Source organism: Callionymus lyra, chromosome 13, assembly GCF_982586985.1.
Source record: "Callionymus lyra chromosome 13, fCalLyr1.hap1.1, whole genome shotgun sequence".
NCBI classification, from domain to species: Eukaryota; Metazoa; Chordata; class Actinopteri; order Syngnathiformes; family Callionymidae; genus Callionymus; species Callionymus lyra.
The window spans coordinates 12,471,600-12,488,162 of record NC_141830.1 but is presented as its reverse complement, the minus strand read 5'-3'; the positions used below and the strand labels follow the sequence as shown (position 1 = coordinate 12,488,162).

The 16,563-nt window shown below is 38.2% G+C and overlaps 1 protein-coding gene across 10 annotated transcripts in view; it reads right to left on the bottom strand.

Moving 5' to 3' along the window:
* otofa (otoferlin a) overlaps window positions 1-16,563 on the bottom strand; it is a 73,688-nt gene that overhangs the window by 13,485 nt on the left and 43,640 nt on the right. For 7 of the 10 annotated variants that reach the window (XM_087804986.1, XM_087804993.1, XM_087804985.1 and 4 more), the window contains exons 14-34: window positions 15,683-15,869; window positions 15,357-15,580; window positions 13,670-13,778; window positions 13,416-13,602; window positions 12,402-12,522; window positions 10,943-11,043; window positions 10,116-10,206; window positions 9,719-9,835; window positions 9,377-9,529; window positions 9,115-9,307; window positions 8,038-8,162; window positions 7,830-7,964; window positions 6,437-6,598; window positions 6,170-6,241; window positions 5,924-6,043; window positions 3,403-3,564; window positions 3,173-3,335; window positions 1,969-2,135; window positions 1,828-1,857; window positions 1,622-1,756; window positions 247-322 (exon numbers count right to left, since the gene is read on the bottom strand). In XM_087804986.1, the coding sequence (XP_087661112.1) occupies window positions 247-322; window positions 1,622-1,756; window positions 1,828-1,857; window positions 1,969-2,135; window positions 3,173-3,335; window positions 3,403-3,564; window positions 5,924-6,043; window positions 6,170-6,241; window positions 6,437-6,598; window positions 7,830-7,964; window positions 8,038-8,162; window positions 9,115-9,307; window positions 9,377-9,529; window positions 9,719-9,835; window positions 10,116-10,206; window positions 10,943-11,043; window positions 12,402-12,522; window positions 13,416-13,602; window positions 13,670-13,778; window positions 15,357-15,580; window positions 15,683-15,869 (2,830 nt within the window). The remainder of the gene's footprint in view (window positions 1-246; window positions 323-1,621; window positions 1,757-1,827; window positions 1,858-1,968; window positions 2,136-3,172; window positions 3,336-3,402; window positions 3,565-5,923; window positions 6,044-6,169; window positions 6,242-6,436; window positions 6,599-7,829; window positions 7,965-8,037; window positions 8,163-9,114; window positions 9,308-9,376; window positions 9,530-9,718; window positions 9,836-10,115; window positions 10,207-10,942; window positions 11,044-12,401; window positions 12,523-13,415; window positions 13,603-13,669; window positions 13,779-15,356; window positions 15,581-15,682; window positions 15,870-16,563) is intronic. The other 3 variants (XM_087804988.1, XM_087804994.1, XM_087804995.1) reach the window with 1 other exon arrangement.

Sequence of the window (16,563 nt, the reverse complement as noted above, 5' to 3'; positions counted from 1 at the left end):
TGTTGTACAAATGTTTTATTGGCACAAGAAACAATAATTATTTGTGTATGTATAAATAAATTAGACGTTCTGTCAGACAACTTTCATGTCGACCTCAGCAATCGTGCATTTGCTTGAAATGGTTGAAAATGTGAAACAATGATGGAAGATGAAACTTCTTCTCCATGCACTTGAACAAGTGCATTAGAATGACTGATTCGTAATAATCATAAATGATCAGCATGAAAACACAGGTGAATTCTCTACCTGTCGTCTCAGCCGCTATCTCCAGGTCCTCCCTCTCTTCTGCCTCGGCCAGAGCGGACTCTTGAGCCCGGAGGGTCTGAAAACAAGGGTTCAGGAGTTCAGCCTCATGTAGGATGTATAAGAAACTCTAACGTCCATGAAGACACTGAGTGAATTCTACATGTGATGAATACGAAAATGATTCTTAGACATCTTAAAAGAAGTGAGTTCAAGAAAGGCGAAGAAGAGAATGAAAGCATAGTGGAACAGGTAGAAACAGCAGAGGGCAGGGGGGGGCTTTATAAAGCACTTCTTTATGTATTCACTGCTCTCCAAAATCTGTCAAAATGATTTAGTAAAACTTTAGAACGCAGCCGCACTATGAGGCTTCGTAGTATAACTAGTATAAGATCCATAGTATTAACAAGTTTCTTAGTATTCCTACGAAAGGTTATGTAGTATTACTCCAGGTGGTTCCGTAGTACTACTGCATTAGGGATTCGTAGTGTTACTCTTGTAGGTTCCTTAGTTTTACTACAGAAGTTTGGGTAATATTACTCTGCTAAGCTCCATACTAATTCTGCGCAAAGTTTCGCAGTATTACTCCGAAAGGCTCAGTTGTATTAATATGTGAGGTTCTGTAGTGTTACTGCAGGAAGTTTTTCAGTATTACTCCATGAGGCTTCATAGTATTTTTCCACGAGGTTCCCTAGTATTATTCTGCAAGGCTTTCTGGTATTACTCAGGCTCAGTATTATTCAAAACTATGCTATGTTTTGTAGTAATACTCCAAGAGGTTTCATAGTATTACTCCAGGAAGTTTTGTAGTATTACTCCGTGAGGCTCTGTAGTATTACTCCAGGAGGTTCTGTAGTATTACTCTGTGAGGCTTTTTAGTATTACTCCAGGAGGTTCTGTAGTAGTACTCCGTGAGGCAATGTAGTAGGTTTCATAGTATCACTATCCAAGGTTCTGTAGTATTACTCCAGGAGGTTCCTAATTTTTTCTTTGAGAGGTTCTGTAGTATTATTCCAGGAGGTTTCATAGTATTACTCTGTGAGGATATGTAGTATTACCCCAGGAAGTTCCCAAGTATTACTTAGGAAATTCTGTAGCCTACGGTTCAACTCATAGTACAAACAATACGATAACCTTTTTCTTTGGCCAACGAAAGCAAACAAGAATAAATAACAACAAACAAATAACTATTACACGAAAGGGTATTGTAGTAAATACACTAGTTAGGTGTTTTGAACTTGAGTTGCATTTATTTGTTTTTTAATAAGAAATATAATCTGGTCCTCAGAGAAGCCCCCCCTGGTTCAGAGTCAGGAAGAGTTGGAGGAGAGTAAGAATATAGATGTTAAGGAAGTTGGAAGATCAAGATAAAATGAACCTCTTTCAGCGTCTCTATGGAAGCAAAATACTTGGACCACCAATCCAGCACGCTCTCGTCCGTCTCCTCCTCCTCCTCCACTCCCTTCTTCTTCTTCTTCTTCTTCTTCCTCTCCTTGTCGCTCTCCTCCTCCGTCTGTCGACGCATGAATCCACCCTCGAAGTTATTCAAACAAGTGACTTCACGGTCGTTCTTCTCCATCTTACCATGTCCACTTTGACTACAGCGTCAGACGTCTGGGGTCGTACGGGGAACATCAGAGGGTCAATGCACACGGAGCACACATTTAAAGGTGAAGAAAGGATGGACAGAGGTCAACAATAAAAGGAGGGGAATCATGAGCTTACAGCGTCCAGCTTCACAATGGTGTCCATCTTGCGCATCAGAGGGTCAGAGTCCAGGTTGAGGACGACGTCACCTGCGGAGCGAGAGAAGGTGCGAGAGGAGAGGCTGTGTGAGGAGCGAGGCTGCGTGCCGCCGTTAGTGAGGACCATGTAGCCGTTCATTAGCTTAGCTGAGGATGCAGAGGCGGGAGATGGAAAGCGAGTGGAAGGAGAAGACAACCAGAGGCCGGAGGAGAGAGAGAGAGAAGAAGCTTTCAGCAAAACGGTTGAAGGGGGAAAATGCGAAGCAGAGAAATAAGAAACGTCAGTTGAAAAAAAGTTGAATTTGTTACAATGTATTGTTTGGAAGTGGAAACAAAATCTCAGAAGTTTGACTTGAAATAAGATTTTCTTTTTCCAACATTCATTCAGATATTAAGATGATACACTAGTAATATATCAGACAAAACGTATGGAAGTAAATCACTGCCATCAGAATATTAAATGGTTGAATTTCAAGTGTTGAAAATTGGATTTTTTTATTAACTGCAATTTTTTTCATTATTGATTCATGATCATGATTCATTATTCATGATGAATTAAATCATTTGTATATTGAAAGATAAGATTTTTTTTATTTTATTTAATAAAAACATTTACTTTTTAATTCCAATGATTAAAATATGTACTTTCTAAATTCAATATTTTTTTAATCTTAGCCTTTTAAATTCAATATAAAGCGTACGATGTAACAGTTCCGACATAATTGAATTTAAGAGATTAAGATTATTTTCAAAATTAATTGTTATTTTTTTTAAACATAGAGTTTGACTCTATAACTCGAAATAATTCAAAAATAAATTAAATATGTTTTATCTTGTAGGATTTGGAATTCAATATAAAGTGTTGGTATAATAGTGCTACAATCGCTTTTATCACATTTTGAATTGTTAGAATTACAATAAATATACGTATGTAAATTAAAAAAAAAAAAGTTTATTAAAAAGACTAATTCAACATGTTAATATACAAACGATTTATTAAAATAATCAATAAAATAAATTCAAAATTGTAAACTATAAATAATTGAATTAAATAATTTAAAACATTGATTGAAAGCTTTAACAAAACATTTAAACAATCATTTAAAAACTCTAAGTTCAACCATTCAATATCTGATATACGTCCATAGAAGAGCTAAATATCGAAGGTTCCCTCTGAGGCGTACCTGCTGTGGCCCAGTTGTTGGAGGTCTTGTCTGGAGTCGTGTAGATGAATCTCCTCAGGCAACTGACGGCGTGTGAGCCCACCAGGATGTAGCGCCCGAATGCTCGACAGTCCACCACGCGGATGTTGAGTGGGGGGTGAAGAAGCTCGTTCTCAGGGAGGTCCTGAGACGGAAGAGAAGGTTCACGTCCTCAGCTCGCCTCCAAGTCTTCCATTGAGATCGACACTCACCACCTCGAACCATTTCACCAAAGTGCTAAAGTTGGGGTTCTTCTTGTAGTTCTGGATGACAACCGACTGAACGCCTCTGCCTGCACACTCGATGTCGACGCGTGGTCGATCCACCAGAGCCAGGTTGATCCTCTTCAGGTCTCTGAGACCCCAAAACAAAACCTGGACCAGAGAAGTGAGTAAGAAAACAGTCAGAGTGGAGAAAAGTAAATAAACAATTTCCCACACAAATGAACACTTTATGTATGAATTTAAATTTAAAATCAATGGGTTTCAAACTTTGTGTGGTATGTGGAAAATTATTGTTACTTGGGTCAACAATTTTTGATTTGCCACCACCTAGATTTATGTATATGCATATATATACATGTAAGAATTACATCTTCTTTTTAAATCATTTATTTCAAATTTATTTTCTTTTATTGAAAGGGTAAATTAATTAAAGGGTGATATGAATGAATCTTTTTAACGGATAGGGTTTAATTCAATAATAAAATAAAAAAAATAAAAAGACAAGTTTCAAAAATTAAAATTTTAAATTTAATATTGAATAGAAAAACTATTTTTGAATTGTAAAAAATAATAATTAAAATAATTTAGAAAATATTAAAGAAATGTATTATTATTATTAGCAAATAATTAAACATTTCAATATAGAAATATTTCATAAAAAAATTAAACATTTATATTATAAAAGAAAAAAACATTAGAAATGTTAGATTGAACCATTCAATATTCTGTTGACAATGATATAATTATATATATAGCCTTAATTCAAATAATCTTCTCAAAAGGTTCTTGTTTAAAAATAAGATAAATAAATTGTTTTAATGAAGTAAAAACACACTCGATTGTTTCACTAACACTGTACTAACCTTTAATAATATAGAGGGTTGATAAGCCTGTTAGATTCATACGAGGTGTTTAGCAACGCTGCCTAAAAATTCAGTGTCAACATCCCAACTTGGCAACCTTTTCAAAGTACTTAAACACATCTTGTCACAGACATTGCCAGAAGGGACTAAGAGGTGAATAGTTAACCAGGAAAGAAACTTATTAAGCAGTTTCTACAGTTTCGCTGAAAAGTTCACCTGGAGCAGCGCTTGAACCCTCTGGGCACTTGACTTTATACTGGCTGTTAGAGCAGCAGCAGGAAAAGTGGAGGCTGTAAATATATATTTATATTTCACCACCCACTTGCATTTATTGTGAGACCAACTGAATGCTCAAGGGGAGTTCAAGCCAGTCTACAGTAAAAGTTTTTCGAGGGATAAACTTATCGAATCCTAACACAGAAATAAAAGAAATCACAAGTTATCGGTATTAACGAGAATTTTGAGATGATTCCACAACCACTACTTTAAACTGTACTGTGGATTCTTACAACAAATACATTAACACCATGTTTTAGCAACAGCAAAGAAACATCCATATTATCTGTTTGTAATACATTTGTTTTTTATTGATAGTAAATAATCTTTAGATAACATTGTGTCTTACACCCAGTATACATTTCAAACTCATGTTTGATTCATACTGAATCAGGTCTAAGAGAATCAATTATCCGTGAGTTTGACTCTTTTTCCAGAACACAGGGCAGGTCCAACTAGTGGTGTGTATAGGCAAGAATCTGACGATACGATACACATCAGGACACAGAGGCAACAATATATTGTGATACTGTAGTAACAAGGATATATTTGTAGTACTGTCTTGACTCCGGTGTTGCAGAATTTACAGACCACATGACTCTTGAAAAGGTCGTAGCTGCTTTCATTTGTTTTCAAACCAAAATATGTTTAAAAATCAGCTTTAAAAGCCTCTGGAGTCGACTGTATCCTCTCGTCCTCAGTCATTGCCCAGTACCCAATACAGTTTTGTGGAAAAGACGATCGGGATACATCACCATATGGATATTTTCTAACAGCCCTAGGTCAGAGAGTGGGAACACTTTGTTCAAGTCAGCCAATTCAGAGAATAAGTAACTTTAACTTTATTTTGTTTTTAAAAAAGACCATAATAGCTCAGTGACTTAAAATACTGAAACAGGAAAATGCTAACTCAGCTAAATGATGTTGAGATTATTTATTTATCTAAAGACTACATGCTGTGATTTATGGTAAAAAAAATAAAATCTCAGTTAGTCCATATCTTAAGTCCAGTAGTGCAGAATGAACCAACAACCCTATGACCCAGTGGTCTGCCTCTGGATCAGCTTTGTCAAAAATCATGGTACCAAAGGCGTTTTATGTAGCCCGCTCAAGGGTTTGCTCAAAATCGAAGACAATTAATGTTTGTATCCTGATCCTATAAAAACGGCAGTGATTCCATTACAATAAGAAACAGTGATTATGGATGTCAACAATTATACAGAGTCTTCTAACAACAGTAAACTAATGGCAATTTAATACTTAATGTTAAAGGCTGTTTTGGTAAATATTAAATTTGTTGAGCGCTATAAAATTGTGGCCCCTTGTGTTTGACACACCGGCTCTAGATACAGCAAATCACAAAACCTCACCTCTATGCGATACCGGCTCAGAACAGGCCGTATGCCCATCGGCACCGGCAGAATGGGTCCTCGCTCGGAATCTGTTGGTCCTTCAAGGGCCGGAAGATCAGCTCTTCCTCCTTGACCGACCTAATCCAGGGAGAAATAAATCAATGGCAGTACTATTCATCCCCCGGCAGATGAAGAATGGAGAAAGAAAAGGCTTAACAGAATGAAAAAAAAAGTGGCGTGAATGAGATGGAAAGAAAAGAGCACCTTTATCTGAGGAACAGCAAAGTTATGGACAGCGATCAGAGCTCGTCTGATCTCCTCGGAGTCGAAAGGAAGCTGTAGAGGAAGAAAAAAAGGCACGAAAACACACGGAAGAATGGATATTTAAAGAGGGATGACAGCAGAGCTCTGAAGACAGAGGTTTGCTGTAGTAAACACACAGATGAGATGATCACTCTAGAGCAAATGAGAAGAACATTTGAGGTTCTATGACTTTTGTTTGCTCCAGCATCATAGAACAGGGTTTTGTACCTGCAGCAGCTCGAAGGCAGCCAGCAGCTCCCCCGCCACGCAGTTCCCTCTGTAGACCTGGTAGTACTCCAGCTGGGGCGGGAACCTCGGCGGGCCGTAGTGCTCGTCGCACATCTTAATCGTGGGCTTCGCGAACGTTCGCCCAATGAACTCTGCCTTGCCCTGAACAACACAGTGATCGGAGACAGTCGGGGGACAAAGGGAAGGGAGTTAAACGAGGAGTAGGTCGACAATATTTTGTGTCGAATCAAGTGTTTTTTACTCGCTTTTAACTAGTTAAACGAATATTCTGAAGATAGTTAAACAGGCCTCTTAGAGAAGTTGTTTTAATAAACAATATTTATTTATCTGAAGCCTTTCACAACAAAAATAAGAGCAAAAAAAGACATCTCCTCAAACAATAATAATAGTTCTTTGTATAATTTAAAATATCTTTTCTAGTCTCAAACATATTTTAAAAACTCAGTTGTTAAATAAAAATAAAAAAAAAGTAGAAGGATAATAGTCTTGTTTTTTTTGCGTATTGACAGTTGTAATTGGTTGGCTGGGCGGCAAAGCACCACGGTAAGATATTCAGGTAGAATTAGTGTAGTTGTGTTGTTGAGAGAGTAAAACTGTATTAAAAAGTTTGCAATAAGTGACTGATGGATAGTCGTCATGGATTATCAATAGTGATAATAGATTGAGATGGTGTGATGAAGCTTTATGAAGCAGTATCATGTTGTTTAGAGTTCAGTAGGTGGCGCCACTTCAAAAAATGATGGGAAAAACATAGGAAAATAGCGCAGAGACTACCATCTAGTGGAGTTGGAAAATAATGACACATTCATGAAGCTTCATCAACTAGTTACTACCTGATTTTTACTACATGAAGCTTCATGAAACAGTGTCATTATTTTTTGGAGCTCAATAGGTGGCGCCCTCAGTTTAAAAATGCTGTGAGGCTTAAGAGAAAAGCTGTTCAAAGCAATAGATTATGCCGGAGAGAGTGACATCTAGTGGGATTGGAAAATAAAGAAACTATTTCATGAAGCTTCATCGACCCATCATTAATTATCAAGCTCGCCACAACACAATGGTGTGTGACGCGAGGAAAACTCTGGACATTTGGACCTCCCAAAAAGAAGGACATGTCCAGAAAAAAGAGGATGTGTGGTCACCCTACTTGTAGCATGTAGTAACATGTTCACCAATGAAAATACAGTACATTTATTTCATAGAGAAACCTTCTTGACACTAAGACTTTTGCACTCTTACTTTAAACTGTAGACACAGAGGTTAAGGCAAGGAGGATGGTGTGAGCACACAAGAGGAATGGATGAAGGAGCGATAGACATTTAGTTATCGAAGAAGGAAACATTCAAATCATTTGCGTCGCTGCATTAAATCCTACCACAGTGTCCTGGTCGTAAATCTCAACCACTATGATGGGCGGATCGTCTCGCAGCTCGCTGGCCTCCCCGAAGAGTTCCACATTATCAAAAACCAGCAGCTGGTCCCACGTGGGGCAGAGCGTCTCGCTCAGGACCTGCAGAGAAGACCCAGCATGTGTGAGAGGATATCTTTTACTGGCTACACCAGCCTCGACCTGCAGGTCTCACCTCAGTGACCTGACTGTGGCTGGAGAAGAAGACTCTGGCGAAGGGATCCGACAGTCCACTGCTGTCGGCGGCGAACAGACTGCGCGCCTGATACATGTGCGCTCTGAGCTGGAAGACCTGCTTCACTGTTACACACACACACTTCACGTTAGTTCCTCTCCTGACACCATTCAAATGTGCCAAGACGGCAGTTCAGTTAAGAGGTAAGACTAGACTTTAATGATCACCTATTCATGACATATTCATGAGAAATCACTCAAGGGTTTTTCATAAGGGATCTTACAAAAGAGCGATGACTACAAATCACTGCAGTTAAGAAGAGTTTAGGCACTGACAGTAACTACTTGAAGGTTTATCCTGTCACAGTGAAATTAAAAAGACTTCTCAGCACAATTTAATACTCAAGTTTCTGAAACTAGGAAACTAGAAAAATGCTTTCTGACGTGTGAAGTAGTGAGATGAATGATTTCGCTGGTTTTCTCGAGTCAGAAAGTGATTTTAGTAAGTTGAGAAGCTTATTGATTTAAGATCTTTAAGGAGTCATTTTATAGTTCTTAACATCCATTTGAGTATTTGTGCATTTATAATGATATTAAAAACAGGATCTCAATAACCCTTAAACGCTGCGGCTATTGAAAATCTAACTAATATTAAAAAAGACCTTAAAGTCCTCGATGATATCACATTTTTTATAATAATATAGAACAGGGCCCAACATTTTTTTTATCACCGTGGACTGGTTAAAGATTTTCACGGACCGAGGTACAGATATAAAAAATACAATAAAATAAGATGTCGCATCCTGTAAAAGTTAAATGCATACACTTTTAAACTATTTCACTTAATTTTGAAATGGAAGAAAATAGTGTATTGGTATTAATTAGGCTTTAATAATCGATACAATATAATTGAAATGATTCGTTTCCTCTTACTTCGTGAGCCGTTATTAAATGTGCGGTGTTTGGGAACCACTGATATAAAACACTTAAACATGCCACTAGTTAAAGATAATTAGCTTTTTATTATTATAAAGGCGGACTGTGATAATAGATAACACACATGGGTCAGAACACTCACTGTTGTAGACGAGGCTGACGGGAGGTACGGTTTGCAGGCCTGGACTCGACTTGGCCGATTTAATCTCCTCAAAACCATTTGGCAGTCCGCTCAGGAAATCCTTCTTCTGCTTGTTGAGCCCGAGCCAAAGATACAACTCTAGCTTGGCCTGCACCGTCCACCCTGCTGGTCCAAACCCCTTCTTCCCGGGCAACTGAGAAGGAAAAACAATACAAACGAAAACATTTTTTTTTCATCGCAGAACTTTTTGTCAAAGATCTACCTTTAAGAAAACAGCTTTGACTTTTCCGCAGTCCTTTCCCATTTCTTCATCCACTACGGAGTACAGAATGTCTTTGGAGGGGATGCGGGCGTAAGCGATGCGCTTATTATTGGTCATCATCCACACGAAAACATCTGGAATACTGTGCTGCGGCTGCATGGAAGAGAACCAACACCGTCAGTAAAAACATTAACCGTAAGTGTCTCAATTTGTGTGTTGTCATCTTTCATGTTTCACCTGACCTTCACCAGATTCTTGGTTTATTTATGAAATATGACTGTTTGCCAATGCTTTGATAAATGTGCTCTATCAACTCTCAAGGCAGAAGAATCTAATTCTCACCTCATCAGCAAGAAATCGAAGCCTCTGCAGGAAGTTCTGCACCAACTTGAGTTTGTCTCGGACGGTGTTTTTCTTGACCTGTGTTCGGATCTGCCTGGATTGTTGACTCATGCTGTCCTGCAGGAAGAGGACGGAGCTCATTATGTGAGTTCAGATTTGTTCTAATGTCAAAAGCGTTTTCACTGAGCTTTCTGGAGAACACACTGAAGTTGGTTCAGTAAAGATAAAGGAGAGAATCCATCGATCAAAATAAATGATGAAGATAATGAAAGAGAAAACATTTTGTGGGAAGTAAACAGAAAAACTTTAAATTTAGTTAAAGTCTAATAACCTGTAAAATAATCACTTTTTCTTTTTCTCATTCATATTTCTCCCCAAGAGGAAGAAAAGGACTTACCATTTCTCTCATGCAGGACTTGAGCCGTTCTCGATCAAGTTTGGTTCGGCCCGCCTGGTTCACATCCTTGTTTGCCAAAGTCACAAAGCGACTGGACAGGGAGACAAGTAAAAATGATGCTAGCATAGAACACTAAACCACACACAGGGAGTAGTAAACCATAGTGCACAATGGTCCCTGGTTTATCGTGGGGGTTACGAACTGAAAACCCTCCACATTATACAAAATCCGCGTACCACTGAACATTTAATTGTTCAATTTTTTAAACTTTTAAACAGAAACATCTATTTGTACTTGCAAATTAAACATATGGATATGAGGTGTAATCCCTCTCAGTATTATTGACCTGAACAAGCTCCCATGATGCTTTGCCAGCCAGCCAGCCAACCGATTGCCGATGACGATCCCTTTTGATATAGCAATATAGAAGTAGAATTTAAAAAACAGCACTGTAGCGACCAATCAGCTGTCACTAAATAGAGTTTTGTGTAGAAAAGCATCATGGGAGTTCACTGTCTTTTTGGCATCATAGGTATGGAGGGTTTGGCAATTAGTGCATCCCAAGAAATCTGTGTTTATGAAGTTTATCAGTTGTTCAAATACAATCACTTTTTTGTAACAGTGTGAAAAATATCTTCCTCCTTTTCAAGTTATAAAATACTTAAAATAAAAACAGAAGTATTTCAAAGCACCTTGAATGGAAAATGTCCACTCAGCACTTTACTGTATAAGGTCTTATAGCCGCTTAAAGGATCGGTTCTGCGTTGACTAGCAAACCACTACTGCAGACTCAGATTGAGACTGATGGTGGTTATTATGAAACTTGCCTGCAGCCGACACTCAGCTCCTCCAGCACGCCCCGGAGACGGCGCTCTGGAAAAGCCTTCTCCGTCTTAATGATCTCCTGGACATCATTCAATCCCTCCTCCTGAGAGAACAATACAGAAAATACTTAATCGCAGCCAATAAAGACCATCTCCTTATTACGTATCAGGTAAGATTCGTGCTGTTGAAATCAAGTGTTAATGTAAGTGGTCACAAACCATCACAGCACGATCTATGACGCATTAACGATGCAACTACATCATCTGTCAAAGATCTCACGTCATAACAAGGCCTGGACGATATTGAAGAAGGCAGATGTGGGGGTCGTCGAAGATCCTCCTTCAGGTTTAAACTGAGCACTTCTATTAGAAGAGCCTGTGGTTCCTACAGTTGAGTCTTTATCATGGTGGTTAATGGGCACCTAACATATTGAGATGGATCTCCACCGTTTCTCCAGGCGACTTTTCAACATCATGAAACACCAATTCATTATTAATCCTCTGTCTGGATTCATTGTTCAAATAATAATATGCTTTGTTGTTTACGTAGGTTGGTTTTATTTCGCCTCACTAAGTATCCTTCTTTTTAAGACCTACTCTTGACCAGGATTATCTTCTTAAGGTATGAATTGAAATGGAGATCTTCAGCAGGTGACATTATCTTGACAAGGTCTAGCTTCACTAGAAAAGCACTAAGGAGATCACAGCCCTCCGCCAAGCAGCTTCTTTATACAGACAATGTGCTCTTTGCGAAATTAATATTTTCAAATAATTTTTGTTTTGTCTCAAGGTCAAGCTTGACCCTGAGAAAGCACAAGGGTTAAATACTTTGATTAGTATTTACAAGAAAATCTATGGCAATGTGCTATATAGGACAGAAGGTGGCAGAAGCATTCTGACGCTCCCTTGACAATCTTCTTCTTTTCCTTTGGGCTGCTCCCTTCAGGGGTCGCCACAGCGAATCAACCTCCTCCATCTCACTCTATTCTCTGTATCCCCCTCTCTCACACCAGCCAACTTCATGTCCTCTTTCAGTAGATCCACAAACCTTCTCTTTGGTCTTCCTCTAGATCTCCTGCCTGGCAGTTCCAACCCCAGCATCCTTCTACCAATATACTCACTATCCCTCCTCTGTACATGACCAAAACCATCTCGTTCTGGCCTCTCTCACCTTATCTTCATAACATGTGCTATTCCTCTGATTGACTCATTCCTGATCCTATTCATCTTCTTCACCCCCAAAGGAGAAGCTCAACATCTTCATCTCTGCTAACTCCAGCTCTGCTTCTATTGACCCTAAATACTTAAAATCCTCCACCTTTCTTGCTGCAACTAACCTTCATTTCCTCTCCTTTCTAGAGCATATCTCCACCTCTCCAGATCTTTCTTCACCTGCTCACTATAATATTCAATTCAAGTATCAAACTAATATCCTTCCATTGGTATAACATGTTTAACTCACCAGCTTGTCGGCAATCTTGTCCATCATGTTGGAGTTGTAGAGTCTCCTGCGCTGGTCCTGCCACCAGCTCTTGATGTAGATACAAGGCTTCTTTTCAAAGTACGGAAGATGAAAGTAATTCCTGTGACGATAAAAAGTAAGTAAGTAAGTCATTTTTATTTGTATAGCGCTTTTCCAGACCAGGGTCACAAAGCGCTTAAACAATCAAAACAATATTCAATAAAGTATATACTTTAAAGGTCAAGCTAAAACTGAGAACACAACAGGAGTTCCAGAAAATCAAGGAAAAGCCTGAACAAATAGAAACGTCTTAAGATGTTTCTTAAAGGAGTCAGTAGATCCATCAAGCGCAAAGAGAGAGGAAGATCATTCCAAAGCTTAGGAGCAACAGCCTGAAAAGATTTCTCTCCTCTGGTCCTGAACCGTGTGGGAGGAACCATCAGTAGATTCTGATCCACAGACCTCAGAGCCCGAGCTGGGGTGTAAGGTTGGATCAGATCAGTGATGTAAGGAGGAGCCTGACCATGAATGGATCTGAAAGTAAGAACCAGAATTTTAAAGTTGATCCTGAAAGAAACTGGAAGCCAGTGAAGAGTTTTAAGGATCGGAGAAATGTGAGTTCTTCTACTAGAGCGGGTCAGAATTTTCGCTGCAGAGTTCTGAATCAACTGCAGACGAGACAGATCCTTCTTGTTAAGACATGAAAACAAACTGTTACAATAGTCCAGACGAGAAGAAACAAACGCATGGATTACAAGCTCCAGATCATGTTCCGACAACATTTTCCTAAGTTTAGAGATTTTTCTCAGTTGAAGGAAACAGTTTCTGGTCAGTTTTCTGCAGTGCTGAACTAGAGACATGTCTTTATCAAATACAACCCCCAGGTTTCTCAGGCTCAGTTTGACAGACTGACCTAAGTCACCCAAGTCCTGACTCAACCCTGGAACCTTATCATCATGAGTGACATTATCTTTGACCCGACCTAATCCGAGCGACGAACCATCGACCTCTGACCTGTCTGTAATGACCGGCTTCACGATGGGAGTCGTCGACACGGAGGCCAGATCGCCTTCTTCTTCAGCCTCGTCCTCACTGGAGTTCATTATCAGCTCGCTCTCCTCCTCTTCATTTTCACCGTCTTTCTTCTTCTTCTTTACCGACGATGGTTTACTCACGCCGTCGATCTGGTTGCCATAGTTACCTGAGAGATCGCATGAATTCTCAAGCAGTGGAATGATCAGATCATATTCTTTTTGTGTGTGTTTTACCTATTGTTATTTCAAAATAAATAGGTTTGTCCCCAATTTTCCTGTCAATCATGGTGGCCTCCAGGTAGGAACCAAACAGGAAGAACTCCTCCATTTTCCCTGTTGCACTCTGTCGAAATATAGATCATGTTAACTTCTGTGTATTTGCTGCAGATCTATTAAATAATTTACAATTATAGAAAGCCATTTTTAATTTTCATTTATGCCTTAACCTGATATATCATTTCCAGGTCTATATTTCATTCATTACTATTTAAAATCTAGATCTAGGGGATAGCTCGTATTACGTTTCATTCGAACCCACAGCAATTAATTGTCATATTTAAATGGTTATTGTTAATGTATAAAGTTAAAAACTGTGCCTGTTACAGCATCTACTATTTCATAATTTATGTTGTACCTCAATATATATTTTTAATATATATTTAAATGTTAGTTTGGCAATATCCAGAGCTTAAATAGAAAATTGCACAAGTAAATTTAAATAAATAGAATGTATTAAAACTGAAATGACAATTAAATAAAATACAATTACAGAATAACTTTCCTTTTTCCGCATCTTATCATTCTTTTTTACCTTTTTCTTTTTGAGTGTGGAGCACCTGGAGTTTCAACATCAATACCGAACATTTAAAATATGTTTTTAAATACACTGTTACGCTTCAGGTTCTCTCTTCTAATAATCCAATTAGATACATAAACAGAGGAGAGATAATGAGCCACGGGTTCCTTCAGTGAAGACCCTCCGGTGATGGCAGCATCAAGGGTTGAACGCCTCATTGAGCTCACCAGGGGAAGAATACAACGCTGGAGGTCAAACGGTGAGATAACACCAGGAGGAGTCAGACAACAAATACTTATTTTCCCCACAGAGCTGTTAACAACACGCTTTGCTGATATTATGGTTGAAGTGGCTACACAACAGTAGTCCAGAGCAGTGCAGGAGAGATGTACGGTAGTATATTTGTAGTTTTAGGAAAAATAATAGTGGAATTTAACATTTAAAATGTTGAAATTTGTAATACTGAAATTGTGTTTTGTTGTTTTTAACAATTGAATTCAATTATTTCTATATTGAAAGGTTGACTTAGCTTTTTTTTTAAAATAATTAAATTCAATAATTTGTTTTGTTTTTTAAATAATTAGATCTAAAAAATCGAATTCAATCTTAATAATAGTTTTTACACATAGAGTTTTATATTCTCATTTTCTAAATTCAATATAAATAATAAATAATAATAATTCATTTTATTTATTCAAGACACCCAAGGACGCCTTACAAAGGATAAAATCAGCAGAACAAAAAAAATGCAAATACACAGTCAAACACATTTAAATTATTACAGAGAATAAGCCAGTTATTATATTATACCCTATTCTTTAATTTGTATCCTTTTAAATTGAATAAAGCTCTTTTAGTATTGTCTTGTCTGGTGGCAATATTATACCAACATTTCTATGTTGAATTTTAAAGGCTAGGAATGAAAAACTTTTGTTGGAATTAGAATATCAATATCAATGATTCTTTGGAATATATTCAATTTTTAAAATGAAATTATTAAAATAAAAACACATTTACATTAAATTATTCAATAAAAACAAATTCTACCTTTCAATATAGACATTCTTTAATTGAATTATTCCAAATATAATATTATAATATTATATATAGGTTATGTTTTCTCACCTCTGAGATGTTTGAGATCGACTCCACCTGCACCTCAGCAGAACTCAAGATCTCCGGAGATCCTGTGTCCAGGACCTCCACGGCGACGGAAATCAGCAGCCGCGCCCTGAAGGAAACTCCTTCCCCGAGTCCATCGTTCAGGTCCTGGTGTTCGTCCAGGAGGGTGTACTGGCGCGTGGAGCCATACATGTTGACCCAGGCTGGGCCCAGAGTCGGTAAGAAACCTGAGGAAAGACAACTTGCACTGCAGTACTCATCGACGCTGACATCCATCTACAAGTTAGTTCAGACAACTAATCTCTAATAATCAGTGGTAGTTAACTTACCTTTGTCACCATCGTTGGATATTTTCCGCAGGTCAATGAAGTGAGTTCCAATTGCAACATCATTGACCTTTTCGGAGTCTCGGATCTGGACCTTCAAGCGCTTGCAGAGCGGAGGGAACAGTTCGGTGAACACCACTTGCTCGTTCCAGATGGGTTCGTAACTGCTTTTCTGGACTGAAGTCTTCCCCTGGCGACCAAAAAACACACTTTTACTGAAAGTGGGACAACAAATTACGAGCGGGAACAGATGTTTAAATATTGTATGCTGTGGGAGCACGGCACATAAAAACATTAAAAACTCGTGCAACTGGAACAAAATCGTTCAGATTTCTGGTCCGGTGATTTGTTTTGTAGCGTATACCACACTATACCAGACCATTTAACCATTTAAATTTTGACTATTAAAATCAACGTTGAGGTCTCATAATCCCTCCATACACTCTTTATCAACCTCTACTGTCATTAACATTTTCCATATTCTCACACAGTTTATACACTCTCAAAACCGTATATCATTTTAATATAATAATAACATAAATATGTACGATAAGAAAGGTTTAAGGTGGTGAGTGATGATCATCTTTACAAACCTCCCAGTAACAGTGACCGGACCGGCTCTTATAATGCTTGGCCGCCCAGCCAAACAATCACAGCTGTGGACCACTTCTGACATAGCAACATAGATGTATAATTCAAAGTCCACCAGTAGGGGTAAGGTAAGGTAAGGTAAGTTAGAACTTTATTGATCCCTCAGGAGGTCTCCTTCGGGAAATTGTTTTTTTTCCAATAAGCCACAGCAAATACAGCAATTTATTATTTATTTTATTAAGGGTGTGAACCTTTTTGAGTTTATCTGATGTTTTATTATCCCTTGATTTCAA